The sequence below is a fragment of the Xiphophorus couchianus genome, chromosome 16, assembly GCF_001444195.1.
Source record: "Xiphophorus couchianus chromosome 16, X_couchianus-1.0, whole genome shotgun sequence".
NCBI lineage: Eukaryota > Metazoa > Chordata > Actinopteri > Cyprinodontiformes > Poeciliidae > Xiphophorus > Xiphophorus couchianus.
The window spans coordinates 18,806,839-18,833,933 of NC_040243.1; the positions used below are offsets into that span (position 1 = coordinate 18,806,839).

Sequence of the window (27,095 nt, forward strand, 5' to 3'; positions counted from 1 at the left end):
TGGTAGTATTCTTTTTTCAGTCTAATGAGCCTAAATTTATTTTAATTTTTTTTCTCTACTTTTTAAAGACACTGGATTTAAAAAATAATTTAAAAAAACAATTTCATTGTAGTCAAATAAAACAATTTCTTATAATTGGATAAAAGTGAATGTGGGTATTTTAGAAAAATACATTTAAAAAACCCCAGTAATTTTATGTATGTACGAATAATTTAAAACATAGGAAATCCCCAGGGTTTTTTTTTTCATAAAAACATCTATAAACTTAATTTAGATTGCCTCAGCTACATCCATCCAAAAGCCTGTAGCCTTATTATGGTTCTAAATGGTTCGTATACTGTTTAACGCACAAAAAGTATCCTAATTATATAACGCTCCATCCACATTTTCTCTGAAACTATAGCAGCTGCTGTGACACTTACAAAGTGTTAGCTTTATTTTGACACCAAGATTATTGAAATAGAGGTTGTAATTGGTGGGAAAAGCTCAATTAAACTTGAGTTAATTTAAACATACTTCAGAAATCTTCTAGTGCTTATGCCAAAACACACATTTGTAAGTCTGAGTCTAATAACACAAAAACAATCCTGTCATTTTGCCTGGTATTGAGTAATTAGTACAAACAAAAAAGGGAAACTCCTTTTTTGTCTGTTCTCGTAAATCTTTGATTTGCACTAAATTTATTACAACTCACAAGTGGAGAACTGCTACTAATTCTTATGTACTTTTGCTTTTTTTTTTGCCAGAACTTTAAAAATTTAGGTAAATGAACAAAAAAGCTAGTAATGAACTGTTAATATTTGTCAATGAATGCATCACCAAAGCAAGGGAAGCAAACCAATACATAGATTATCTTGTTTTAACTTTATGTGCTGTTGGGAACAGTCTGCCCCAAGCAATAACAGTTTTAGTTGGATATGCCGCCATTCTCCTCTATGTTTACTCCAAACAGGAGGTGGATTATAGTCATGTGACATTCTGTGGGTTTACTTAAGAGATGCAGCAACAGTAGACCCTGCTAACAACTTAATCGAATCTAAAGTAAGGAGTATCTGCATCGGTCGCTGTTGGAAACCCCTTTTTGTCTCAGAACAAAACCAACCCAAGAAGAGAGGGCAATTTATGCTCTGACTCCTTAAACAAGGAGGAAAATTATAGCTGTTGTTTGTGAGCATAAAGTTAATCGGCTCAAATAAACGCTTTCTGCAGCGGTTTTATTAGTTTTGACTCATTTCACAAAAATGAGGGATATTGTGACCCGACAATCACTGATGAGAGCTGATAAAAGTGAAATTGACTGATTTCTAGGGCTGGAATGATTAATCGGATTTAATAATGATAAACTGATTAATTAATCATTACCTAATTTAATTATTAATCAGTAACTGGAGTATAGACTCAATAAAGGCAATTTGGCTGAAAGAATATACTCAGAACAGTAATTAACCCAAAACTGAAAAAAAAGAAGTTTTCCTGCATTTTTAACAAAAAACAAGTTTCCTTTATTGTTTACAAAAGGAACCAAATTATTTCCATCTTTTTTATGTATTTCTAATTTCTGAAAAACCCAATTAATCGTCAGAATAATCAATAGATTACTAAATATAGATAACTAAAATAATCGTTGATTGCAGCCCTACTGATTTCAATCACTCACTGACACAAATATATACTGTTTTTGTTTCTGGTCTCTGCTTCTTTTTAGCAACCCTCCTTCAGTAACCAACAGTGTTACTGAAGGTTAACTAATATATGTCACTAACATAAGGCACAAAGCTCTAACCAGCCTGTAAAGAGAAAGCAATATCTGTGAGCGAACATAAGTAAAACAAATCCTACCACCCCCGGAATGCCTTGACCAGGAGGTGTCTTCTTGTCCATGTTGAACTGGGCGGCCATACTACTGGGTAGGCCTGCTTTATTCTGGAGTTGTGGGCCCAGCCCCTCTCCAGGCAGCCCCTGGCCAGCAGAATGGCTGTATGGGCCACCGTAGTTTCCCGCGTTGGCCAACAAATTCATCTGGAGAAGGATGGAGAAAAACACAGAATACAGCATGAGGAAAAAGAGGACGAGTGACGGCTTCTCTGTACGCTTTGCTTTTTAAAATCCCAAATACATCTTGGGGAAATGCTGAAAAAAACCAAAAATATTTCAGACTTATTTACAACTAGCTGCAGGAAAACGGCTCCATCTAGCCACTTAAGGTTAACAGAGATGCTTCTGTACTTGTTTGGGAGAAAAATCACAACTGTAATGTGGTTTTCTGACTAGCAGGGAGGTTAACCATCGATACCACAGAGCTAACTGTGCAGCAGCTGCGAGTCCCGACACATAACCGCACTCTTCCCTGCACCTGCTGTAGAAAAACTCATCCTCAGAGTTTGAGCGCAAACTACAGCTTCTTATCTACCCATTTAACTCTGTTAACAAAACCATCACTGCCTATTTTAGCTGCAAATGTACATGAACTATGCTGAAGAGTCAATCGCTTCGAACCTTAACACAAGCTACAAACATTTTATGAGCTGTTTTTGATATTTGTAACATTAAGAGCATATTAAGTTTTCATATCAAGGCGATAAAGCAGTGGCACCCATAAGGGGAGCCCGATGGGAGGGGCGTGGCCCCGATTGAAAAATGATGCCCCCTCCTCCAGAGAATCTTGTTCAGGTCATATAGTAATTTTCTTCAATCAATACATAAAAATAAAACAAATTTGATAAAATATTTATACATTATACATTTTTAAAAAGTTTTATATTTTAAAAACTTGCAATATAAATTTCTAGGGGTGCCATTGCAATCAAGTCAAATACATAAAACGATGAACTAAATATGTATATAAAATTAATTTCCACCTAAATTCCTAAAGTGTAATGTTTGGTTTGGTACCTACCTGTTTCAGTGCACCAGGTTGATGTGGTCTCATCCCCGCTTGACCCCCAGCTCCCAGGGTTGGACCGCCCTGCTGCTGTAAGGTCTCTGCCAAAATATTACTATTGCTACCCATTCCTGTGTTGCCAGGGTAACCCATTCTGGGCGAGCCATTCACAACCTGCCCCCCTATAAGCCCTTGGTGTTGGTGTTGGTGCTGTTGCTGTCCAGCGGTGCCCTTTTGGATACCCATCATGGCCGTCACCCTGTTCGGCACCATGCCAACCTGCTGCATTAGTCCAGGTTGCGGCTGCTGCTGTTGCCCCTGATGGTGCATGCCTTGAGGTCCACCGACGCCCCCCATCATCGCCATGGAAGCCGCGGAGGGGGCACTGTTGGTAGTGGGGGCCCCTGGCTGCGTTGGTGCCCCAGCACGCAGTAGTTCAGATAGCTGTTTGTGTTTGGAGGCCGCATCCTGAACCCCTCCACCGAGCCCCCCGAGGCTGGTGTGGAACTGGCTGGAGTCTCCTCCGTTCGTCAGCCCCGGGTCCGAGGAACTGATGAGCTCGTCCGGCAGGTCGTGCTCCAGGTCAAAGAATGAACCAAAATCTAGGTAAAAGATTTTTTTTTTTTAAATCAAGAGAGAGGTCCATTATTTTTTAAAACATTCAAGCTTTGTGTAATCTTGTGGCGTTCAAGTGATGTCTTTGCAAGACACTAAAGGTTAGCGTCTTGCAAAGATATTCAGCCTCATTGTACTTTTTAGGCATTGTCATGTTACAATCACAAATTTCAATGTGTTTTAATCAGGATTTTACAATCAAATACATTTTTCCAATTAATTGAATTTTCTGTTTTTGAATATTTAATTCTTGAATTTTTTTTTGATTTTTTCCCCCACCCCCAAATGCATTCCTTAGGTTTTCATAGTTCAGAGTGACGTTAATCCAGAGCTACCATCTTGTTTGACGTGTTTTATAGCACGTTTTACAGCTATTTTTTTTTTTACTTTGAATTCTGGTCATCTTAAAGAAGGAATGATTCAGATAAAAGCCATATATATATATATATATATATATATATATATATATATATATATATATATACATACAGTAGACCAAAATTTTGGACACACCTTTTAATTCAATGAGTTTCCTTTATTTTCATGACTATTGACATTGTAGATTCACACTGAAGGCATCAAAACTATGAATAACATGTGGAAATATGCACTAAACAAAAAAGTGTAAAACAACTGAAAATGCCCCTTATATTCTAGTTTCTTCATGTATGTATGAAAAAAAAATGTTAATTGTAAATTGGATTACATTGGAAAACAAAAAACCTATCTTTGAGCTATGTCGCTGAGCCTTACTATGAAGTAAAAGGAAACAAATTCAAGTGAATTTGTATTCAGCAGTCCTGAGACCATATTTTGTACAATCACATTTGGCAACAGTTAAAGCTGTAAGCCTACTGATCTTTCACACCAGGTGACAGAAAAATCTGACCACTCTTTTTTGCAAAACACCTCAAATTACCATCAGACTGGACAAAGAACATCTGTGATTATTATTATTATTATTAAACATCTCATCTTAGACTAATCAATTCTGACACATTAAAATAATTTCATCAAAACAATTTCATAACCCTGGCTGTAAATTTCGGTTCACTGTCCAGCAGTCAGTCCTGACTCCTTTGCGGCCTCTGACATTTTTACTTCCAAACTGGTCATGTACGTCTCTGTGTAATATTTAGTTGGTGGACAAACATGTTTGACCTAATCTGGAATTATGGTTTTCTTTTAACAATTGCTTTCTTCCTACCACTCATCCCAAATACCGTAGCCAGATTTGTAGAATGCAGACATTTTGCCAACAGATTCTCCCACAGGTACTGTGGAAGTCTGCATCTCGTTCAGAGTCACTACAGGTTTCTTGAATACTGTTCTGCAATGGTCATGTCTTGGTAGATTTGCAGTTGTACCAAAGTCTTCAAACCGTTCAATGGTTTCTCTTATAAACTAACTCTACTCTTCTCCAAACTGTACAACTCTTCATTAATGTCATCTGGCAACCTGCTCAGGTCATCATATGACATAACATCCCAATAAATACAATGGAGTTCATCCTCGTTGCATGAGAGTATGTGAAGTTCAACAGAGATGAAAACATTTGCGAGGCACTGTATGCAGACGTACGACCCTCTCCCATCCCAAATTTTTCTTCCAGGCATCAGCTTGTGGTTTGGTGAGTTGCCATACATGGAGAGCAAATGCAATGGGGACAAGGTGAGAAGCCGCAAAAGGTAAACACTACAGTACCCAGGTGGTTCTGTGAAATTGTCGAGCAGTTCTAAGGTTCGAGAGCATGGAAATGCAGGCAAAGTTGTACGATTTTAGCAGGAAGACATTAACAGAAAATAAAGAACAAATAGAATAGAAGTGGATGCAAGAAAATAAGAATCGGGTTTGAAATTCTGGGTTGGAAAAAGTGTAACAATGAGGAATTATATTATAGCGCTTTTAGTAATAAATTCACTTGCTTTAATTGTTATTTCAGAGTGAAATACGTTCAGTTAGTACAGTTGGCTACGATTTATTGTTACAAAAGTGAAGCAGTACTACCATGCAGACAATGGAGGATGAATAATTAGCTCCGCTACAGCATATTTGGATGAATTCATTAAAAGCCAGTGAATTAAATTTGAGATATATAAAAAAAAAACGCTTGAAGGAATACATCTGATTTGGATTCTCTGTTAAACTGAATCAAAGTGTTTACATGGGCAGCGCTACAACTTCAGCTGGTCAACACCGCTTCGCCCAACTTAATCAAGTGTTGAACAATAGCTAGCTTGACAATAGTTGTGTTAAAAACATTAGCCTTCTCGTCATTTAGACACGTTTTTCGAAATAAAAAAAATTCTTCACGTCTATTATATGTTCGGTGTCTAATTTAATTACAAAAATAATGATAAAAATGTTTAAACTAATGAGCTATTTCCCCATCACGGAGCTCAGCTGAGTTGCTCCGGTGGGGGTGTCTTTTTTTTTTTTTTAGCTAGTTAGCTAGCTAACTCGGTTTCAGTTACTAGCTCTAAAAGCTAGTTTCCAAACGTTTATTTGCCGTTATGAAAAATTAACATTTCTGAAACTTGACATTTGTCGCATATTCCACCGTACGTGTTCACTTTAATAACTTTTAAAGTAGCAAAGCAAGTTTAGGCGAAGTGGGGTGTCTCGACTCGTCCATTGTTTGGAGGAGGATCTTTTTAGTTGCGGCTAGTTAGCCTGCTGAGGCTAACGCATCAAAACACAAGTGCTGGAAAGTTGCTCCTGCTCCAGGACTAGAAAAGCTTAAACCAAAGCAACCATAAGCACTCTGGTTTACACTTTCCCCACCTAACTTTTTACTACATATATGCCTAGAAACGTCATTTAACAAGTAGAAATGAGTGTGCAACTCTATAACAACTCCAGGCTCGGAGCAAGCGAGTTTAAAAGCACCAACCTCTAAGCTAGTTCATGCCGGAGTAAAGCATCAAATATATTTACCATTTCCATCACTGGTGGACACAGACAGAGCTGGAGAAGCCAGCTTGGGCCTCTTCGCTGAAGGCGGGCCAGACTCCAGGACATTATCGGCCATATTTTTGACGAATTTCAAAAAAAAAAAAAAAAAAAAAAAAGAGGCTGTATATCCACTCAGGGCTTGTGTATTCCCTTTATTTCCGCCTTCTTACTCCCGTTAAGAAATGTTTCTGATCGTTCCCCCACCGCTTGGGGGGACGGTAGGGGAAGAGGACGGCGATGTTCAACTCTTTCTCAGTCCTCCTGAGTTTGTAGTAACCTCTCTGGTAGATATCAGTCCCCCTCCCCTGTCGGAGATTTTTGTTTCTTCGCAGACTTCAACAAGAGGCGGTGGGAAGGTGGAGTCGACGGACGACTGACAACCTCATGACATAAAATCTGTCCCAAGTTCCGTCCTCCGAGCTCCATTCAACTTGGTCTTCCATAGTATACTGATCAAAAACCTTCCCTCTCTATATATTTTTTTTTAGATCTTAAAAAGGCTGCCGGGGGAGATGATGCGTGATGGCACAAAAATCACAAGTTTCCAAAGAGAGAGAGAGAAAACTTCGGATTGCTGCTGTTTCGTGCAACACCTTAGAGAACCTGTAGGGATTTTGCTTTTCCTCCCCCCTTATTGCTCTCTGTATCAACGAGTCCTTTTAATTTTCCACGGCAAAAAGGCAACAAGCAGTAGTTTGAATGCAAGTGTTGGCGATGCTCACTTGGCTTCTCGGTGATTTAATACGGTTTGAAGACAGATCCATCCACTCAGATCCAAAAAAATACAAAGTCCAAAAAAAAAAGCATGTAAACCTATATTTCCATGCGTGACTTTTTTCTCTTTTTTTGCATGTGCATGCTGACTTGTATGTGCACTTAGTGTTGAACAATACAAAAGGCACTGAAGAACAGACTGAGATTGCAAATTTGGTTGATGCAACCCCATTCGTCAGTTATTTGTTGCAAAACAGACCTTTAAAATACGGATTTCTGTCACTTTCAATGCAGCTTCTTTTTTTTTTTTTTTGGACCTACTTCTCGAATGCAATAACAGCGCAAATTGCCAATCAGCAGGGCAGTTGGATTGATCTAATTAAGTTTGATTTTCTCTCTATTTTTTTTTTTTGCAGACTTGGATCAAACGGGTTACTTATCTTGTGCTCCCTGCAGATGTTCCTCCTCTAGTTCCTGCTTGTTTCAAAACACGACCGGGATCTCAGATGAAGGAAAAATGCTATCGATATTGCCACTTTTTTTTCCCCCCCCCCTCCCAGTGCTTTTAAAAAGATTTTTTTTTTGCAATGCATGGACAGAAATAAAAATAAAAAAAAGAAAGAAAAAGAAGAAGCTGTAAGCGAAGCTGAGGCGAAATGTGACTTATAAGAAGAAGAAAAAAATTATATGGCTATTTCGGAAGCGGAATGCTTTCAGATCGGCACGATAATTGGAAGAAATCCTCCTTTAAAAATCCTCTCATTGACTCTTTGTGATGGTGAAAGCCCCCCCTTCGTGTTGGTCCTGGCAATTTCACCCCCTTCTCTTTAAACCCGTCTTTCTTTCCACCTCTCCCTTCTGCCCGGCAGCAATTTATTTATATAATTGTCTATGCGGACTCGTTCCTTCCTCCGCCGCGGACACATAATGATTTTTCATGGTGGTATTTTCCTTTTATCGCAGGTTTTTTCCTCGTTGTGTGCAGCCCTCTTCCGCCTCTCCTCCCCGTCGCCGCACAGCAAAACACCCCCTTCCTTGAGATTTTCGGAGTATTTCCTTCTCATGCATGCATCAATATATTTATATATATAAATATATATATAGCTACATGACACCTAGGCGGCTTTCCCTCCACTGAAGTCTAGCCTCCTTCCTTTGCCGCTTCCCCTCTCACCGGACGGCTCGGACAGGATTTGGTTACTGGGTCTCTTCCCCCCTTGCGGTTCCAGGAGCGGCTGCCGTCGGCGGCCGGGGTCGCTCCTTTTTCTATCGGTGATCTCCTGTTTCTGACGGTCTGTCCGCCAAACAAAATGGCGGCTTGTTGTTTCTACTCCTCTGATACGGGGGGAGGGTTAGAGGTACAGCAACATTAGGCGTGAAGAGGAGGAGGAGGAGGGACGGAGGAAAGGAGCAAGAGGAGAGGTTGTCTTCGTGAGTGCTCGGGGGTGTCCGGAAACCTGTCCCAGCGTGTCGGCGGCAGCCGTCGAGTTTCAGTCTGCAGGGGACAGTGGTGTCCCACTTTTACCTTTCAGCGCATCGAGGCAAACTACCTCTCTATTATTTAGCCTATTTGAGCTGAATAAATATGTATTTGAAAAAATTGTTAGTAATTAGTCTAATAGTTTATACCACATTTAAAGCTACAGTTTGTAACATTTATATTTATTTTATTGGTTTTTTTTTTTTTTTTTTACATTTTTGTTAAAACTGTCACCATATGTTCTTAAAGATAGGCAACAAGATTCTATGAAACAGTGTCATTGTTTTTATTGTTTTATACTTGTGCATATGTATTAATTGTTTTTATCTTGTAACCAGGTTGCTATGTATTGCAAATTTTTTGCTCAGGTCCCTCTTGAAAATGAGATCTAGATCTCAACGGGGTTTACCTGATTAAATAAAGGAATATGAATGAATATGTGACAGTTTGTCATTGGACATACTGTCTGTGAAAAGATCAATATCCTTCATCTCCTCCCTGAGCTGCTATTGGCATCTGATGTGTCGCTCCAGACCAAAATTAACCAATCAGAGCCAGGACCTAGCACTGTCAATCACCTCATGTACTGGCTGCTAAATGGGCTAATGGCGGAGAAACAACTTACTATTCCAGGAAAACTTTTTATTTGCTGTAATCAGTGGCCATGCTAACGAGACTAAACATTCACAACAGGGTATGCTAGCTGCCTAGCTTGTTCTGGAGGGTGAGCATTGCCGCACGAGAAGACTAAAGGCTCTGATTGGTTGTTTCTATTTAGCACTGGGAGAAGGCAGAGGAGCCTTGTGACAGTTTCAACAAATATGTGGGGGGAAAAAATTATGTAAAAGTTACATCCTTCAGCTTTATTGACGCTCAAATAAACAGAAGTAGCATGATTGCTAATCCCTCAGCTCTTAGATTTAGGTGACAACAGGACGAATAAAAACATTTGGGATGCAGTTATATGATCATTAAATCGTTGATACCTTTCTCGACTGTTTCCACATTTTGTTAAGGTTTCACCATAAACCTCAGCAAATCGCAATGCTGCATTTTTACCCTCTTTACTCTGAAAAGTCAAAACAAAATCAAGTCCAACATACCGCCTTCAGACTTCAGCTATAACAAATAGAGTCCATCTGTGTGCAATTGAATCTCAGTATAAATACTTCTGTGAAGACCTCAGAGGTTTATTAGAGAACATTAGTGAACAAACTGCATCACAGAGACAGAGGAACACAGACGACATGTCCTGGAAATTTAATTCAGTTTCATTCAATTCAAAAATATTGTACTGATCCCAAAGGGAAATTAAATGCTGCTATAATCCATATTAATTCAAGATTCTTCAGAGATATTGTAGATGGTGATGGCTGTGGGCAGGAAAGATCTCCTCTAGCAGTCTGTATTACAGAAACTTGAAGAAGCCTCTGACCGAAGACACCCTGGTTTTTCTATGGTAGCCTCGTGGAGAGGGAGCTCAGGGTTGTCCATCATTCTGTAAAATCCTTCTCTATCCACTAAAACACATTTGTCCACCAAAAACTGGCATTCATCTGAGAAGCAGCTTATTTGGTAACTCGGAAGGATTCCATACTTTGACTAGACCACTCCCAAACCTTCATTTTATGGGTTTTGAGCCACTCGCATGTGGACTTGCCGTCGTGGTTTGAATCATTGTCCAAGAGTCTAATTCAATTGTGCTTGAGCGCAAGATCACAAATTGACAGGCGGACATTTTATTTCTGGATTTTCTTCTCCAGCGAGAGCAAACTGAACGAGTCCGTTATGGAAAGTGGCCCACTCTGGCATTCAGCTCGAAACTCTCCCACACCATTTTTGTCCAGTCTCTCTCTCTCTCATTTTTCAATCTGCAAGACCGACCTTAACTGTTCCACGTTTTCCTTGTGGATAAAAACTTCTATGTGGTTCATTGGTGTCCACAAAGCTCTATGTGTCACGTTGTTTCCTTCTCCAGAGTGACAACAGTGACTTTCTCTGCTGTTCTTGATTATCTTTAGATGATGTACTGCTGTTAGAGATGGCATACATTTTTAATTGTTGACATTTTTTAAAAATTCTACAGGCTTAGCAGCAATACGGCCGATGTTTTGCTATTTAAATTAAGCAAAAACAATGTAGTTAATCATGAATTAATGGGAGGTAAAGTATATTTTCAAGTAGGGCTAGGCTGGTTTAGATGAATATGAATATGAACTTGTTTTCTTTGCATTATTTGAGCTCTGAAAGCATCGCACCGTTTTCGTTATTTTGACCATTTCTCATTTTCTACTAATAAATACTAAATTTTTGCCTGGAATTTCAGAGACATGTGGTCAGTAGTTTATAGAATCAAAGAACAATGTTTATTTTACTCAAACATGTACCTATAATAAGCAAAATCAGAGAAACGGATCATTTTAAGAGGTCTCTAAAAATTTTTTTCCAGAGCTGTATATTTATATTTTATGAAACTCAAAAACAAAGTTCTTTATTCTAAAAGAGAACACTTTTTTTTTTTTAAAGCAAAAGACAGACATACATTCATAACAACTCGGTCCAAATTTCACTACAACTCTTTCAAGAAAAGTGAAGTTTATAAATCCACATCACTCTTCATCACTGATTAAATATGATAGTTTAAAAAACAAAAATCCATCTGCTTGTATTTCCATTTGGTGGTTTTAGTCTCTGTCATTCGGCATGAGAATGACTGATAATTTTGTGGACATAAACACCTGTCCTTGGTTGGCCTCGATACACAAAAGATAAGAAGAAAATGAATGAAAACAAATTGCGTTTCTAATTGAACTACTATTATTTATGTGGAAACTTTATGCAAGCTCAGAGCATGATCAGGATTGTTCTTACTGCGTCGCCACAGTACTGAAATGTTAACAATGTAGACTTTAACGCTACACAATCTTCCACTTTCACCTCTTCAAGCCTCCTTAACTGTCACTGAAGGCACAAATGTGCTTGATTGCGTTTTTAAGGTAAGTTTCTCGCCTCCAACACCACATTTCTAAACATCTGCAGCCCTGATTACACCAAAGTTAATGCCAGCCAGGGTTTAGCTGTCACATTCCGAGGTCCTGAGCTTCTTGAGGCGCCTGAACGCTGCATGAACCGCCCACGATCTGTAACATTTGGATCGGTTTCTGCTTCTCTCCCCGGTCCCTGGCCTATCCCATTCCACAGGCCTTCTCTACATCAGCCACAGTCTTTGGAGCGCCACTGGACAAAATCAGAGGTCCTCCCTTCTCCCGGATCACCACGTCGTCCTCGATCCTGACTCCGAGGCCGCGGAAATGCTCCGGCGCCTGGTCGTTGTCTTCACAGATGTACAGCCCTGTGGCGAGGAAAATGATTAGAAAAGGTTTTTTTTTTATGTCACACGCACAGAGGCTTAAATATTTTTGGATATTTTGACCCATCACAAAATTAAATGCATCCATTTTTAATTTCATGTCAAATGTTCATCTTTTCATCAAAATCTAAAAAAAAAAAAATTGCAATGAGCCCAGTTTTCTTTGGTCCGCCAGAATAGCATCCGGTTCAAGAATTCAATGTAGTTTGTGGTCGTGATGTCGCAACACTAAACTAGAAGCTTCACGTCGTGTTAATACAGTTTCGAGTTGTTTAGCAATGTGCACTTCAGGTTCAGATGTACCTGGTTCTATAGTGATGACCATTCCGGGCTGGAGAGGCTGTGAGCGGGACAAGTCGGGGGTGTCGTGGACGTCCATGCCCAGATAATGGCCAACATGGTGAGGGCAGAACCTCCTCGCAGCCTGGGTTCAAGACAAAATCAAGATTTCTACTCTATGTAAAAATAAATAAATAAAAGCCACGTAGGACTGAAACAATTAATAGGATTAATCGTGATTAATCGGATTAATTGTGATTAATCGAACATTTAAATAATTGTCAACTCATTTAGTGATGTATTAATCGTTAACTGGGGTAAAAATGGCCATTTGCTGAAAGAACAACATATTCAGTGCTGCTATAAAACCAAAACTGTACAAAAAATAAACACATTTGTGTTTAAGATAAAAAAAAAACCAACCTCAGATTATCCTATTGATCGCCTTTTGCTATCCAGTTATTTTTTAGTTGATAATACAAATTATTAAAAGAATGCTCTGTTATTCCATTTTAGGCAAGAAAATATAATTTTTTTAATTTAAAAAAAATGTACTGAATTACTTGTTTATTTATATCGTTTAATGTATTTCAAATAATTCAATATGAAAAATCTTCAGAATTTGACCATTTTGATCCAATTAATCGTCAGTATGGTCGATAGAATATAAAACTCATGTCATCCGTCCACCCCGGCAGATTTTTGCGGTGTCTGACAGTTTAATGGATTAACAGTTTTATGCAGAAAAAGGTTTCCCGCTAACCACATCTGGCAGGCGCAGCTTATTGATCTGTGAGGTTCAATTCCCACAGATTAGAGCACTAACATGGTCAGATGCTAATGTTCAAAATCCAGTTTGTTTAGTATTAATTAGATCTGAAACTGCTCTAAATACTCTCCCTGACCAGTCGGATCTGACATTCTCTCTGGTATTTTACCTGTAGCGCGTCGGCGTCACTGGTGCCGGCCCTCAGGACCCCGAGGCGCCTCAGCTGGCGTCCCAGCAGAGCCAGCATGGTGCTGTAGATGTGGTCCAGACTGACGCCGGGGGAGCAGAGGGACAAACAGGAGCGCTGCACCTCCAGGACGGCCTCGTACAGCTCGGCCTGGGCGGCGCTGAATCTGGCAGCAGGACAGTGGGACGAAAGATGCTGCAGTGAGTCTGTCACTCCTCTAGGAACAAAACTTTAAAACACTTGCTTAGTTCAAAGTACCAAACTGGAGTTTTTACAGTTGATATTTTTCAACATTTGGTGGATTTTATCTCTGCATCTCCCATTTTAGAGAAATATTGCCAAACTATTTTGAATCTGTGGTTCTTCTTTAAGCTAATCGGTCAAACTTACTGCCCGTTCACCGGCCACGTCCGGGTGATGTCACTGACGTAACCAAAGTACTCGCAGCCTCCGTCGAGAAGAACCATTTCACCGTCCTGATGACACAAGGAGGAAAAACATACAGAATCAAAACTTACAGCTACTTAGCGTAAAAGAAATAGGGGAGCGTTTTTTTTAATATACATTTTCTGTCCTAATTGAAAAGACACTTGACAATTAAAACTGATATTTATAGACATTACAAGAGAAAAAAAAAATCACAGAGTCCTTTTTTCTCATAACTTTTCTGCTCTGGGTCTGTTAGCATTACCCAAATCATTTATATTTGCTATACTAGTCCTCTTTTAGCCACAACCCTAATATTTAGAACAAGCATAACTTCCTAAAGTCTTCCCTGCAGCTCAGCGTAGTGATTACCTTGACGATCTGGTTGTTGTTTATGTAGTGCAGAGTGTTTGCTCGATTTCCTCCGGCGACCACTGGGGGGTAGGCCAGGAAGTTGGCACCGTGGATCCGGTTCTCGAAATCAAACTGGAAAAAGAAATAATAGATGAAGAAGAAAGTCTGTGTGAGGTTTACACTAAGGTGGAAATTAATCCACCCCCTTATGCTTCTGTTTTTTTGCTTTTTTTTTCTTCTTTTAGATAAGTGAGCCCATCTCAATACGACAATATTATTGTTAATCGCAATAACATCTGGGACAATTTATCGTCCAGCATGATTTAATATTGTCACAGGTCTGAGCAGAAAGCACTATGGAAACAACAGAGGTCATCAAATCTAAAACCTACCTTAGCGAACAGGACCGACTCGTCGACATCTCCTTGTGACAACGCCATCGTCCTCCTAAATGCCTGAAGGAAAACAACGTTAATTGGTGTTTTAGCCAGAGAAAATGCACCGAATCTGAGAAAACAAAACAAACAAAAACACTGTAAAGCCCTGTAGGTGAAACCACTGACACACCTGCGCTGTGATCCGACCCGCCTCTCGCATAAGTGATACCTCTGCGGGGCTCTTGATGGCCCGGAGAGAGTGAATGAGGGGTCTGAGCGAACGTGGGGCGGGACCTGCCTCCAGCAAGGGCAGAACATGAGTCTGGTGGAGCCGAGGGTGGGCAGGCTGAGAGGTGCCATACCAGAGCTGGGTGCCTGAAGGAGATAAGAGCACCATAAGAGATTAAAAAATAAATAAAATTAAGGTTGAACTTAAAATTTCAACCTTAATTTTTTAAAATTATTATTTAAAAACAGCATTATGCGTTTTCCAGCCACATAATGGTACTTTATAGCACAACCAACTCACTATGTTAATTTAAGTTGTTAATAAAATGCTTTATATGACATAAATGACTTAAAAGAAATTTGACTTCATTATTTAATTTAATGTCTTGAAATTGTGCCTCAGTCTCTTTAACTGCATTTTTACAAGCTGAGAAGTAGCTTGTATAACGAGCTCAGCAAACGCACAACTCCACCAGGTGTCTGCTAACTGTCGCTGGCTAGTCTGAAGGAGCTGAGTGCTGCTCTGTGAGGCGGAAGCTTGTAAACTGCAGCTCCAGGGAGGAGCTTTGTCCTCCAAGGCGGGGCTAGGGTACACCCAGGCTTTATGCCCCAACTGGTTGTCATGGAGATTAAAGGATTTCTCAAACATGGGTGAAAGAATCAAAGCAACACTCCAGGTATGTTTTTGATGAGGGAATAACATTATAACATGATGTAAAGCTCAATAAACAAAATTCTATATTTTATATTTCTTTTCCTTTCAAAAAGATAAGAAATTACAAATACAGCCTATTCGAGTGTGGCAGGCAAAAGAGAGCTAGGATGTACAAATAAAAGGTTCCCGTAGCTTTAAGAAAGGTGTGAAGTCTTTTAGAGCCACTCTGCACTTACATTCACTCACCTTTAAGGCTCTTTAAAACTAGACCCAGCTCCTCTGTACTGTGAACTCTTTCTATGCCCGTCAAAGCGGCTGCCCCGTCCCTTCCCGCCCGCGGACCGTCCCACAGTTCCCTCCCCGGGTCTCTGCGAGGGACAAACAAGATGGCCTGGTCCGGTCGAGCCCTCCCGTAAAGAACCAAGGCACTGTCGGGTTCCAAGAAGCCGGTGAGGTAGAGGAAATCCTGAGAAACACGAGGCAGACAGCTGTGGAGCAGACGGGACTTACAGGAACGATGCTGTCATCAAAAGCTGAAGGAATGACAAACCTGGTTCTGGTGGAAGGGGTAAGGGATGTCGTTGGTCATGTAGCTTATCGGATGGGATAAAACGATGGCCACGTGGTTCCCAGAGGAGGCAGAAGGTCCCAGCTTGTCCGCGTGGGCCTCGATGAGCAGGGCCAGGTTCTGCCTGCGGAGCTCAAACTCTGTCTGGGTTAAGCCTGGGGTCACTTCACCTGAGGAGCAGAGAGAGCAGAAATCCCAACTGCCTCAAGCATCTTTTGGTTGACACGACTAACTATCCGAAGGCTAAGAGCAGCCATATTCGAGGATAAAAGGCACTCACCATGTTTGACAAGGTGAGGGTGAGTGAAAGGACTGGGCTGGCCGAGGTACCGAGGTGGGACAGTCTTTGGTTTCAGATCTCCAGGTTTCACAGAAATATGGCGGCACCATGCACAACCTGCAGAAAACACAGCGCAAATCCACAACATGTAACGCCAAAAATGTTCCCCGTTTGCATCTTCTGATAACTAACGATTATTTTATTCTGACGATTAATCGATTATTCTGAAGATTAAGCGATTAATCAGATAAAATGAAACATTCCATTCTGAAGATTTTTTAATTAACCACCTAAGCGTTTTTTATACAATTTCTGGAATACATTAAAAGATGTAATAATTGAATTTATTTTTTAAATAAAGTGAACATTTTCTTGCCTAAAATGCAACAACATAGCATTCCTTTAACATACGCTTGATCATTTGTAGCAAAGGATGTATCTGCAGCGAAAAGCTACTTTCAATATTGTGATAAACCCATTAATGACTGAATAACAAAAGGTGCTTCATAGGAGTTTCTTTTTACAGGATTTAAACCAGGCGAAATTAAACTGCTGAGGAGTTCTGGGTTTAACATATTTACAGACAAATTGGGTTTTTTAATTATTATTTTAAATGCAACATGCATTTTTATTTTTATAATGTTTTGGCTCAATTATGACTGTGTTGTTTTTTTTGGCAAACGTCCTTTTTTGAGTCTGCATACTCCAGTTAACGATTAATTGATAGCTAAATTAGTTGACAATTATTTCAATAATTAATTTATCAATCACGATTAATCCGATTAATCGTCCAGCCCTGTGGTAGACTATTACAAAATCGTTAGGCAATGTTTAACAAGGCTCATATGGCGGCTAAATGACCCACCAGAAACCTAAACGCTAAATATTATTTCACCCCCGACCTAAAATGAGGAAAGAACTTAAAGTGAGTAAATTAATCTTTCCTCAAAAGCCTACACACAAATACCCAGATACGATAAGGTGGATTTTTTTGAGTGTTTTTCAAATTTATTCACAATAGAAAGCCAAGAAGTCACATTTATGTACAGTACAGACCAAAAGTTTGGACACACCTTTCTAATTCAATGGGTTTTCTTTATCTTCATGACTATTTATAAGGCAAGAAATCCCACTTATTAGCCTGACAGGGCAGGTTGACCTATGAAGTGAAAACCATTTCAGGTGACGACCTCTTGAAGCTCATCAAGAAAATGCAGAGTGTGTGCAAAGCAGTAATCACAGCAAAAGGTTGCTACTTTGAAGAAACTAGAATAAAAGGGGTATTTTCAGTTGTTTTACACTTTTTTGTTTAGTGCATATTTCCACATGTGTTATTCATAGTTTTGATGCCTAAAGTGTGAATCTACAATGTCAATAGTCATGAAAATAAAGGAAACTCATTGAATTAAAAGGTGCGTCCAAACTTTTGGTCTGTACTGTAAATGTTCACAGTCTTGGAAGCAATGTAAGAACCCTGAAAATGGAGATCAGACTAAGTATCCCCTGCCAGAGAGAGGTATAGTTATGCTGAAGTTATGCTGAAGTTTGGCTTATTTACATCTTTCCCCCTCTATACACACAACATGGATATTCCTGAGTTGGAGTTAAATTGCTCTCGCTGTCAGATTAGTGAGACGATTAATAATATGAAGTGATATGATGTCGCACCTCCAGCTCGGGTCCGCCGCGGCAGCAGCAGCCTGACGGCAGACCGCGTGAAGCTGCTGGCCGGGGACATTACTGAAGCTGCTGCTGGAGGACACCGAGGACCGGTCACAGCATGACGTCCTGCCGGGGACAGAGGGCAGTCAAAAACAGACAAGAAATCATATCTCAACGCACAACGGCAGCACGTGGGATTTATCTAACTTACCGTCAAAACTCCTCCAAAGCAACAGTTACGCAGCAGATGACAGTAGCCTCAGCTAGCTCGCTGCTTTATTAGCCACATCCATTCTCTTTGTGGAATTGCTGCCCTGCGTTTGGGTTGTCAGGCTCGGAGAACGCTTATCCCTAAGGCCGTTTGCGAAGCTGGTGTTGAATCATATTTTTGAAATAATATTTTAACGTTAACTACCATTTTCCCCAAAAGACTTAAAAGACCATTAGATTGGGCGACACGGGCATTTGTGTCCTTTTCTCTCCAACTGTCACTCGATGTCATTTTTGCCCCGTTTCTTCCTTATTGTTAAATCATGACTACTGACCGACTGGTGTCATCTATTGTCAGGCTTTTTAAGATACGTGCTCTGATCTGAGATCCCACAGAATAAGCTGTAAATGTTGCTGGGAAAACCCTTGTGATCGGATTTTGGAGAAGTGAAAGACTTGCTTCTTACTTTTTACTTACTTCTCTCTCTCTCTTTTTTTTAAAAAAAATGGAAGGTCACACGAAGCCAAAATTTTCATTTTATATTGATATTTGTTTTATAACTAAATGAATCAACATCCCTCCATTCTGGTTCCCTCGAAGCATAATTTAATCGAAATCAAATGTCACACACAGAAAACAGTTGGCTGGTTTGGGTGTGTTTCTAGTGTTTTGTTCAAAGCTTAAGCTCTAAAGTAAACAGCAATACTTGTTTAGGAGAATTTTAAAAGAATACATATCACACATTTCTTGTACGTGACGCCACTAATTTCTGTCAGACATGTTGCCAACGCCAGCCTGTGAAATTTGCCTGACAAACCCTGACGAGGGGAAAATTTTACCCATTGGTTTCAGTCTGCCCGACTTCTCGCCCGAATGAAACACGGGAGCGACGCCACCTCCAGCGAAGCAGACTGTTGGTGGCGATAAAAAAAACAACAAAAACGACTGCAACCTTCGTCTGCAGCGCTTCTTCTCTTCTCTACGCATTGTCACACAGGTGTGTTTACTTTTATTTCCTCAAAAGCAGGCAAATGCCGACTTTCATTCACCAACGCTGCATATCGCAGCGCTGTGTTCATGCGTCAAAAGTGTCAGCGTCACGCACTGGTCCACATTTCCAGAAAGTTCTCGCTTTCACCTATTGTAATATTTATTCAAGTTGCTCTAAATGTATTTGTTTTGCAACCTCCGTTGTGCCTGTTCTTTTGGTTTGACTGAATTGTTTGTTGAATAAGCTAGCCAGAGCTCGTAGCTCACGTTCATGACGTGCCAGCATGCTAGCACCGCCTAGCTTATCGCGGAGGGTATTAACAGCTCAGCACGTCAACAAAAGCCCCACTTGGCTGAGAGTTGTTGGCTGTCTTTCATTCTGCCTCCAGGCCGCGCGCAGCGCTCCGTCTGCTGGACCTTGAGGAGCCAGCATGGACCCACGAAAAGTGACAGAGCTGAAGGGCTTCGTGCAGATGTGCGAGTCCAATCCGGGGATCCTGCACCTTCCGGAGATGGGCTTCTTCCGCACCTGGCTGCAGAGGTCAGGATCTCTGAAGCATAACCGCTGATCGAGCCTACCGGGGATTTAATGCTTAAGAGATCAATAGATCGGATGCAATTATTTTTGTTTTAGTCCTCGGTAATATTTTAAGTCTTTAATATTCTGCGGGTCAGACCACGTGCTCTGACCCGCCCACCATCCAGTATAAACCAGTAGCCATTTGTGTCTCCGTGTTGCAATAACAGATATGGAGGACTGATCCTGCCAAAATTGACAACGACTAAATTAGGAAAGGGAGGAGGAAAATATGACTATAAATTAAAAAAATCGAGGAAGAAAACTTTAAATAAATATATCTGGAAATAAATAACAATACTCCAAAACACAGAGGGATAATGTTTAACATCCTTTTGCAAAATGAAGTCCCATCAATCTCAACAATCATTAGGATTGGTATACAAATGGTGCCCAAAAATGAATATTAACCATTCTATGGGCCTGTGGTAGACTAACACATTCAAAGCATTCGAATCGGGGGTGGTGGTAAAGCATTTTTATGTACACTTTAATAACTTGAACCAAAATTACATATTTTTATTTACGGGCGGGAATCTGTAACATTACAGTGTCTTGTTAAAGCTGTCATACCCCTTTCACTTAAAACTATTTAGTCAATTTAGATCCAAGTAATAGACCAACACAAAGCTGTGCTTAAAGGTAGTTCAGTATTAAACGGGCGTAAGTCTTAAAAGTGTGGAGTACCCTGTAAGGTAATAAGGATAAGCATTTTTCAACTGATTATGGAGATGGTTTTGCATATTTATAACAATAAGATGTTATAAGTCTTCTGAGAGATGCCTGTGTCATTTCCTGTGAGGAAAAAATCCAGAAGAACCGTAAAGAGGCATGGATCATTTTGATTTTAACCATATGCCTTGATCTAAACCAAGGCGAGTTTCGGATCCACCTAATTGATTTGAATCAATTAGGTGATTCAAATCACCTAATTAAAGACTCGACCCGCTAAAATGCAATGAAGTTTGTTGTAAAGAGACACGGGTGGAATACCGTGGTACGCTTTAAGAAGCGACTATTTAACGTTTGAAAAATAAAGCCGGTGTTCGCTTTGATGCTTTACTAACTCCTCATAATTTTATCCCACAGTATGGGCGCTAACATCCCTCCTCTGGCTAAGAAACCGGACTCATGTCAGGTGATGTGCAGATTATCTTTTCTTGCCAACTGTGTTTTGTTTCTTTCATTAAAACGTCCGTGGAAAGACGGAAGAGAACTATTAATTGGCGTTGTGCGACGTTTAGGGTGGCTGTCCGTGTGGGCCGTCCCCCTCAGCAGCGCCGCCTCCAGAGCCCCAGCTCCCTGTGGAATCTGAGAGCGAGGAGAGTGAAATAGGTACCAAAGAGATTCAGATCCGTTTTATTTATAAACCCCCGTGCTGCTTTGATCACAGCGTCGCCGTTCGGTCTGCGGTGAGGATCCTTCATGCAAAAATAGCAAATCAAGACACCTGAATGTAAGACAGGAAGCGAAAAATGTGACCCATACTTTAAAACGGTCATAAACTGACAGGTTGGAGCTTTGTTTCCTATTGTTGAACCGTCTTTCTTTGACACGTCTAATTGTTTACACCACATGTGTCAAACTCAAGGCTCGGGGGCCAAATCTGGCCCGCCATAGCTTTTTATGTGGCCCTCAAGACTCCAGAGGTATTGCATAAATAGAAGCTTCAAGATAACAGTTGTGTGCTTAAATATCATTATATTAATCAAATCCAATTGGTTTATATCTGTTTACTGCCAAATTACATTAGTCAATAATTCCAGTTTTACTGTGGTTGCGGAAATTAACTCATAAACAACAAATCGCCTCTTTTTTTTGTGCTTGTGCATAATGGAGTATATTTTTTTTTAAGTGATGCCAACTCCCACCTGCAGGTGGCAGTATATTTCACTTCAACACTTATTTGCGAGTAATAGAAATACTTAAGTGCAAATATTGCGACATTTCTTGCAAATATTTCTGAATCAGCACCAGAAACGTTTTGATTTTTATGGCGAAGAATCACACACACAAAAAATTGACGCCTCTGATCTACACCAAATACTTTTTACAGTTTACTTCAGATCATTCAGGTACAATGCTATTAGCAGTGTTTTACGAACAGGCTAGGAAACCAAAAATTTCCTTCTGTTCAGCAAGGACAAAACTCAGATATGTGAGGATAAGAGGAGAGGAAACTGACAGACATCAGGTTGCCTGGACTCTGTACTTCAGGGGAAACAAAAAGATACAATTCTTCTTTTATTTCAGAAATCGACAATGAAGGAGTGATAGAGCCGGACACTGATGATCCGGAGGAGATGGGAGAGTTTGACGACATCGAGGTGACACATTTCTTATACCGAATGAATACGTTTTAAACCAAAACTTCATTCTGTCACGAGTCGGCTAGAGATAAATAATTTGGACTCGCCTGCAGGTCACAGAGGAGATGATGGACCAAGCCAACGAGAAGAAGATCGAAGCGATCAACGCCCTCGGAGAAGGCAGGCTCCACTCAGATCCACTAGTGACCAGAATGAAAACGATCCGCAGCACTAAAAGGGATCTTCGATCAATAACCCGCTCCTGTTTTTGATTCCAGGCGACCTTCAGAAAGCTTTGGATCTGTTCACAGAAGCCATCAAGCTGAGCCCTCGGGTAGCCATTCTTTACGCCAAGCGAGCGAGGTGAGCGACCCGGTGGGGCGGATGTTAATCCACAGCTCATCTGCAAAGCGCTCCAGACCGGTTCTAAACGTTTCCATCTGTGTGTTAGTGTGTACATCAAAATGCAGAAACCCAACGCAGCCATCAGGGACTGCAACAGAGCCATCAGCATCAACCCAGACTCTGCACAGCCGTACAAGTGGAGGGGCAAAGCTCACAGGTACCAGAGAGCCACGGCTGCTGTCTGTTTGGCCAAGAGGCATCATTCAGTGTTTACTAGTGACATTACCAAACCCTCAGTGTCAACGCAGGCAACCCTACTCAACTGGTTCTTCAAACATTTCTGTTTGGTTATATTTTGTAACATTAAGCCTGAGTGTGAAACACGCAAACGTGTTTTACTAGAATGTTTAGTTGTTTTTTTGAATCTGCTATGGTTCCTATAAAGACCCTAGAAGTTTAGGATTTTCTTTGATCATTTTCTAGGTTTTGAGGTGTGAAACTTGGCAAGAAAAGCCTGAAAAAATTGTAGAAAAGTTTCTTTTTCTGCTGTTTTGTTAATAATTTTAAAATACTTCTAAAATGCAGTGTGTTTTTATATTGCTGAATTTCAAATGACATCCTACTTGATTTTAATATTTAACCCATGCAGACTTAGTTAACCAAACTGTGGTCTTACCTTTCTTATATATATATATATATATATATATATATATATATAATTTTTTTACGAGGAGTATTAAAGGCCATAGATTTTTCTTTAAAGGGTCTGCATTTAGCGTGAGATACTGCAGTGTTTTTTGACACGACACAAGTTATAGGAATTAAAATGATAACTAAGATAAAATTAGGGTGGATTTATGTAATGTATCAACATAATAGTAAAGAAGAAGAACAATTTTATATATATATATATATATATATATATATATATAAAATATAATTCTGTAGTGCTGCTTTCTACAACACATTCTTTTTACTTTGATGTCAAAATTTATGAATTTCCTCTTTGAAAAACAACAAAAATGTCAGATGAAGTCAAAATTCTGACTGGGGAAAGTTTAGTATCCACAACTAAATGTAGTAGCGGTGGCCAGAAAGTGCTCTAAAATATTTCTGATCGTCTTCCCTTTGTATTTTAACCAGATTATTGTCAGCGTGTTTTACGTAGAACAGTCGGCCACAACAACAGTTAGCAAATCCCACTTTTTTCCCCATCATCCTCCCCGACGTCTGAGACGAATCAGACACAGAAAGGTCTGTTCTAGTCTGAATGCCAGTTTGTGACAAAGAGTTTTGCATTTTGCTGCATTTGCTACCTTCTGTGTGATTTTGGTACCTGTGTGTGTGTGTGTGCGTGTGTGTGCGCAGGCTGCTTGGTCACTGGGAGGAGGCCGCCAAAGACCTGGCCATAGCCTGTAAGCTGGACTACGACGAGGACGCGAGTGCGCTGCTAAAGGAAGTGCAGCCAAAGGTACAGAAGCAGGGAATAATAATAACAGGGTGTCTGTGCATCCTTAAAAAGTCTTAAATTGATTTACAAAACTGTAAGTTGGTCTTGAATACGTCAATCACAGGTCTTAAATTTTAGCAGGACTGTTTACTCATGTATTCTATGTAGCATATTTTTCTCGTGGGACTTTTCTGTCAGGCAAATGTTTGAGCCACACGCAGACATCTTCATTGAGTTCCGCAACTCAGAGCTGTGGAGGCTACTGCTAACTAGCTGCTAACATGCCCTAGCTAGCTACCTAGCGTTTTGCGTCTATCCTGGATAAGTGTACATTTGTTGCCGGTTTGATCTTTGCCACTGACTCACTTCTGTTGCCAACTTGTATGTTGCTACATCCATTCTGTCACAAGACGGGTCTTAAATTTCATTCATAATGGTTTTAAAACATCTTGTATTTGAGTTGGTGAAGCCTGCAGAAACCCTGCATGTATATATATTTTTTTAACTTTTTAAACTTTGGACGTCAGGCTAATAAAATCATGGAGCACAGACGCAAATATGAGCGGAAGAGGGAAGAGAAGGAGATCAAAGAGAAACAAGAGCGCATAAAGAAAGCCCGAGAGGAGCACGTGCGCGCACAGAGGGTGAGTCTGAGGGATATTTAAGCTGTTGAATACAATCTGGTCAAGATGGCTCACCTTCTGCATTTCATCACTGCAGGAAGAGGAAGCCCGGCAGTTTGGAGGAGGATTCTTCCCAGGTGAGAGTGGAAGCACGATGGCTGCATGTTTTCCTTCTACACATTGTTTGATGTTATTAATCAGCTGCTTCCTGTCGGAAAACCTGAAGTTCTGCTCCTGATCGTTCGTGGGTTTGTTCCTGTGCAGGAGCTGCCGGCTTCCCGGGCGGAGTGCCCCCTGGTGGTATGCCCGGTCTGGGTGAGCTCTTCAAGGATCCTGAGCTGCTCAACGCCATGAAGGCGAGTGAAATCGGCACCAATCCGTCGTGTCAACTCACCTGGTTCACACGTTTAACGTCGCTTAGCTTCTAAACATGGAGTTTTTGATTTTGAGTATTAACAAAAAAAAAAGACAGTAATCATGGTCATTAAGGTTCTGAAGGAACTCAAATGCTTCTTTATCTTGTGAATCTCTCTCAAACTCCTTAATGGGGTTTACTGTTTTCCCTCTTGCTTGTAAACCTTTTTCCCATCAAACCTTTTTTATATTTACACTTTCGGTCATCTGTTAAGCTAGCAGTCTTCCCCAGGATTGTGAAGGTTGCGACTTTTCTGCGTTAAAATTAGATTCGGGTGAGTCTATCAAAAAATATCAGCAGTATCATTACCAAGTAGGTTTCAGTATCGGCGATACTATCGTGGCAATCTCGATACTTTAGCTTCAGATTGCTTCTTGGAATTTTTTTTCATTCTAGTTTTTCTACTCTACCTTGGAGGTGTTTCGATTTGCTTTCAAATATTTTCTTTTAATCGTTTATCATGTTAGTATGTAATTAAAAGTATTTTGTAGACACCAAAAAACCTTTCCCCAAACTCTGTGGTTTGAACTAATATAATTCAGGGAAAAATAAAAATGTTGATACTTTTTATTTAAAAGTATCGGTATCAGCAATACTAGTCCTGGCGATACTCAATATTGGATCAGTGCCGAAATATTCAGTATCGCACACCTTTAATTAAAATTCCCTTTTTAAAGTTAAATATCTTTCACTTAGGATTTCAGTATTAGATTTTGTGACCTGTTAGCCATAATTATCCAAAACAAATGTAAAAATTTCAGTTATTGTTGAATTACTGGAAAAAGAATGTTTTTTATGGTATGTAAATTTATTAATATGTATGTTAAAGATATGGAGTAATCTAATCAAAACCTGTGATCTTTGAGCTATTTGTGCCTTTTATTTAAGCGTGTCGGTGTCTGTCATTTAAATCCAGGACCCTGAGGTCATGGCTGCATTCCAGGATGTGGCGCAGAACCCGGCCAACATCTCCAAGTATCAAAACAACCCCAAAATCATGGCCCTGGTCACCAAGCTGAGTTCCAAGTTCGGAGCCTCCCCACAACCGTAGAGGGCGGCCAGAGGGAATGAGACCAAAAGGTGAAGCGATCCAGAGAGCGCCGCTTGTCAACAATTATTCACTGTGTTTAGTTCAAAGTGGGGAGCTGATTATGTGTAAACTGGTGCAATGTTCTGAAAAAAGAAACAAAAAATTAAAAAGAAATTGAGCAACTTTTTACAGCGTTCTCAATCAGCCAATTAGCACCTAACATCTGAACTAGCCGACGACCCAGAGTTCCGGTCTGACGCTTCAGTAACCTCAGACGTGTCTCCGCCTGGACTTTGTTTAACCCGCAGGTTGACCTTTTCTTAACCGCTACCTGGAACAGCTGCACTGAAAGCCTCTGCGTTACAACTCTTTACCGTTTCTACAAACATTTAATATGTTGTAAAGCTTTCCCTCTGGTTTTCTTTCTGAACACGGCCGAAAACTCACACAGGCTTTGGTGTGTTGTCTGTTTTTTGTTATCAGAACTGTTAATAATACTAAAGAGAGTAATAATGTTCATGTTTGACTCTGTGTGGGGGAGGGGGGAATCACAATAAAAACTCTTGATGCAAAAATCTGCTTTTTGTTTTTTTAAATAGCCTGTCCTTCATTCTGCTGGGACTTTTCACATAATTTTAAGGGATTTTGTGTCAAATTTGTGAGAAAAAAAAAGAAAACAAAGCTATTTAGAATTAGTTGCATTTGATTTTGTAGTATTTTCTGTTTGATGTGGATGAAATGTCACAAATTTAAAGGAAAAATCTGAAACTTTACACCTAAGCTGAATGGATCCTTCAATTTGAGTGGAATTATTGAGTGAGTTACCGCCTTTATGAAATGGAAAACTTTAATGTATCTTTAAGAATTAAATTCGATTCAGTAGGAGTTAAGTATTTTACATCATTTCTATGGATAAAATATTGCCTTTAGATCAAATTCTGCACCCCACGTTGGTCCTTCCACAGTTGACTCTTAACTGAAAATGGTGGAGAAGCAGACTGCTTTTAAATATAGACGTTACTTAAATGAAGGTTTTAGCAGATTTCCATGGAATGTTCACATTATTTTCCACCACAAAATCACATTAAAATATTAGTAATATATTTTATGTATTTTTCACCATTAAATATCCTGTAGAAAAAAAAAATCCAGCCTCTTATCTTAAAACCCACAAATAGAAATGAAAAAGGTGCTTTTGGAAAACCACATGTACTACAGAAATTAAAATAAGCTGTCTTTGTTTTCCAAAGGTTTATATAAAATTAGCTGCTCTAAATCAATTTTATTCAGCTAGGATGAGGGTAAAAAGGCTCTTTGAATTGCATTGGTTGCATTTGACTTAAAC

At 39.9% G+C, this 27,095-nt stretch overlaps 3 protein-coding genes across 4 annotated transcripts in view; 1 reads left to right on the forward strand and 2 right to left on the reverse strand.

Moving 5' to 3' along the window:
• Positions 1-8,528, reverse strand: part of ep300b (EP300 lysine acetyltransferase b) — a 32,650-nt gene extending 24,122 nt beyond the window's left edge. For both annotated transcript variants that reach the window (XM_028042428.1, XM_028042427.1), the window contains exons 1-3: positions 6,434-8,528; positions 2,897-3,483; positions 1,840-2,019 (exon numbers count right to left, since the gene is read on the reverse strand). In XM_028042428.1, coding sequence (XP_027898229.1) covers positions 1,840-2,019; positions 2,897-3,483; positions 6,434-6,527 — 861 coding nt within the window. In that variant the 5' untranslated portion in view covers positions 6,528-8,528. The remainder of the gene's footprint in view (positions 1-1,839; positions 2,020-2,896; positions 3,484-6,433) is intronic.
• Positions 8,529-11,103: 2,575 nt separating this feature from the next.
• Positions 11,104-18,732, reverse strand: xpnpep3 (X-prolyl aminopeptidase 3, mitochondrial). The gene is made up of 12 exons (XM_028042270.1): positions 18,012-18,732; positions 17,807-17,926; positions 16,139-16,255; positions 15,841-16,028; positions 15,537-15,756; positions 14,598-14,782; positions 14,423-14,485; positions 14,049-14,162; positions 13,641-13,726; positions 13,233-13,416; positions 12,319-12,439; positions 11,104-11,997 (listed from the first exon to the last, which is right to left on the reverse strand). The coding sequence occupies exons 2-12, from the start codon at positions 17,874-17,876 to the stop codon at positions 11,831-11,833; spliced, it is 1,515 nt and encodes a 504-aa protein (XP_027898071.1). The 5' UTR covers positions 17,877-17,926; positions 18,012-18,732; the 3' UTR covers positions 11,104-11,830.
• Positions 18,733-18,861: 129 nt separating this feature from the next.
• Positions 18,862-25,929, forward strand: st13 (ST13 Hsp70 interacting protein). The gene is made up of 13 exons (XM_028042271.1): positions 18,862-19,008; positions 19,391-19,542; positions 20,668-20,716; positions 20,823-20,913; positions 21,832-21,905; positions 22,001-22,067; positions 22,166-22,250; positions 22,339-22,449; positions 23,601-23,703; positions 24,210-24,326; positions 24,403-24,442; positions 24,570-24,661; positions 25,637-25,929. Exons 2-13 carry the CDS (start codon positions 19,433-19,435, stop codon positions 25,769-25,771), a joined length of 1,074 nt encoding a protein of 357 aa, XP_027898072.1. The 5' UTR covers positions 18,862-19,008; positions 19,391-19,432; the 3' UTR covers positions 25,772-25,929.
• Positions 25,930-27,095: the final 1,166 nt, after the last annotated feature.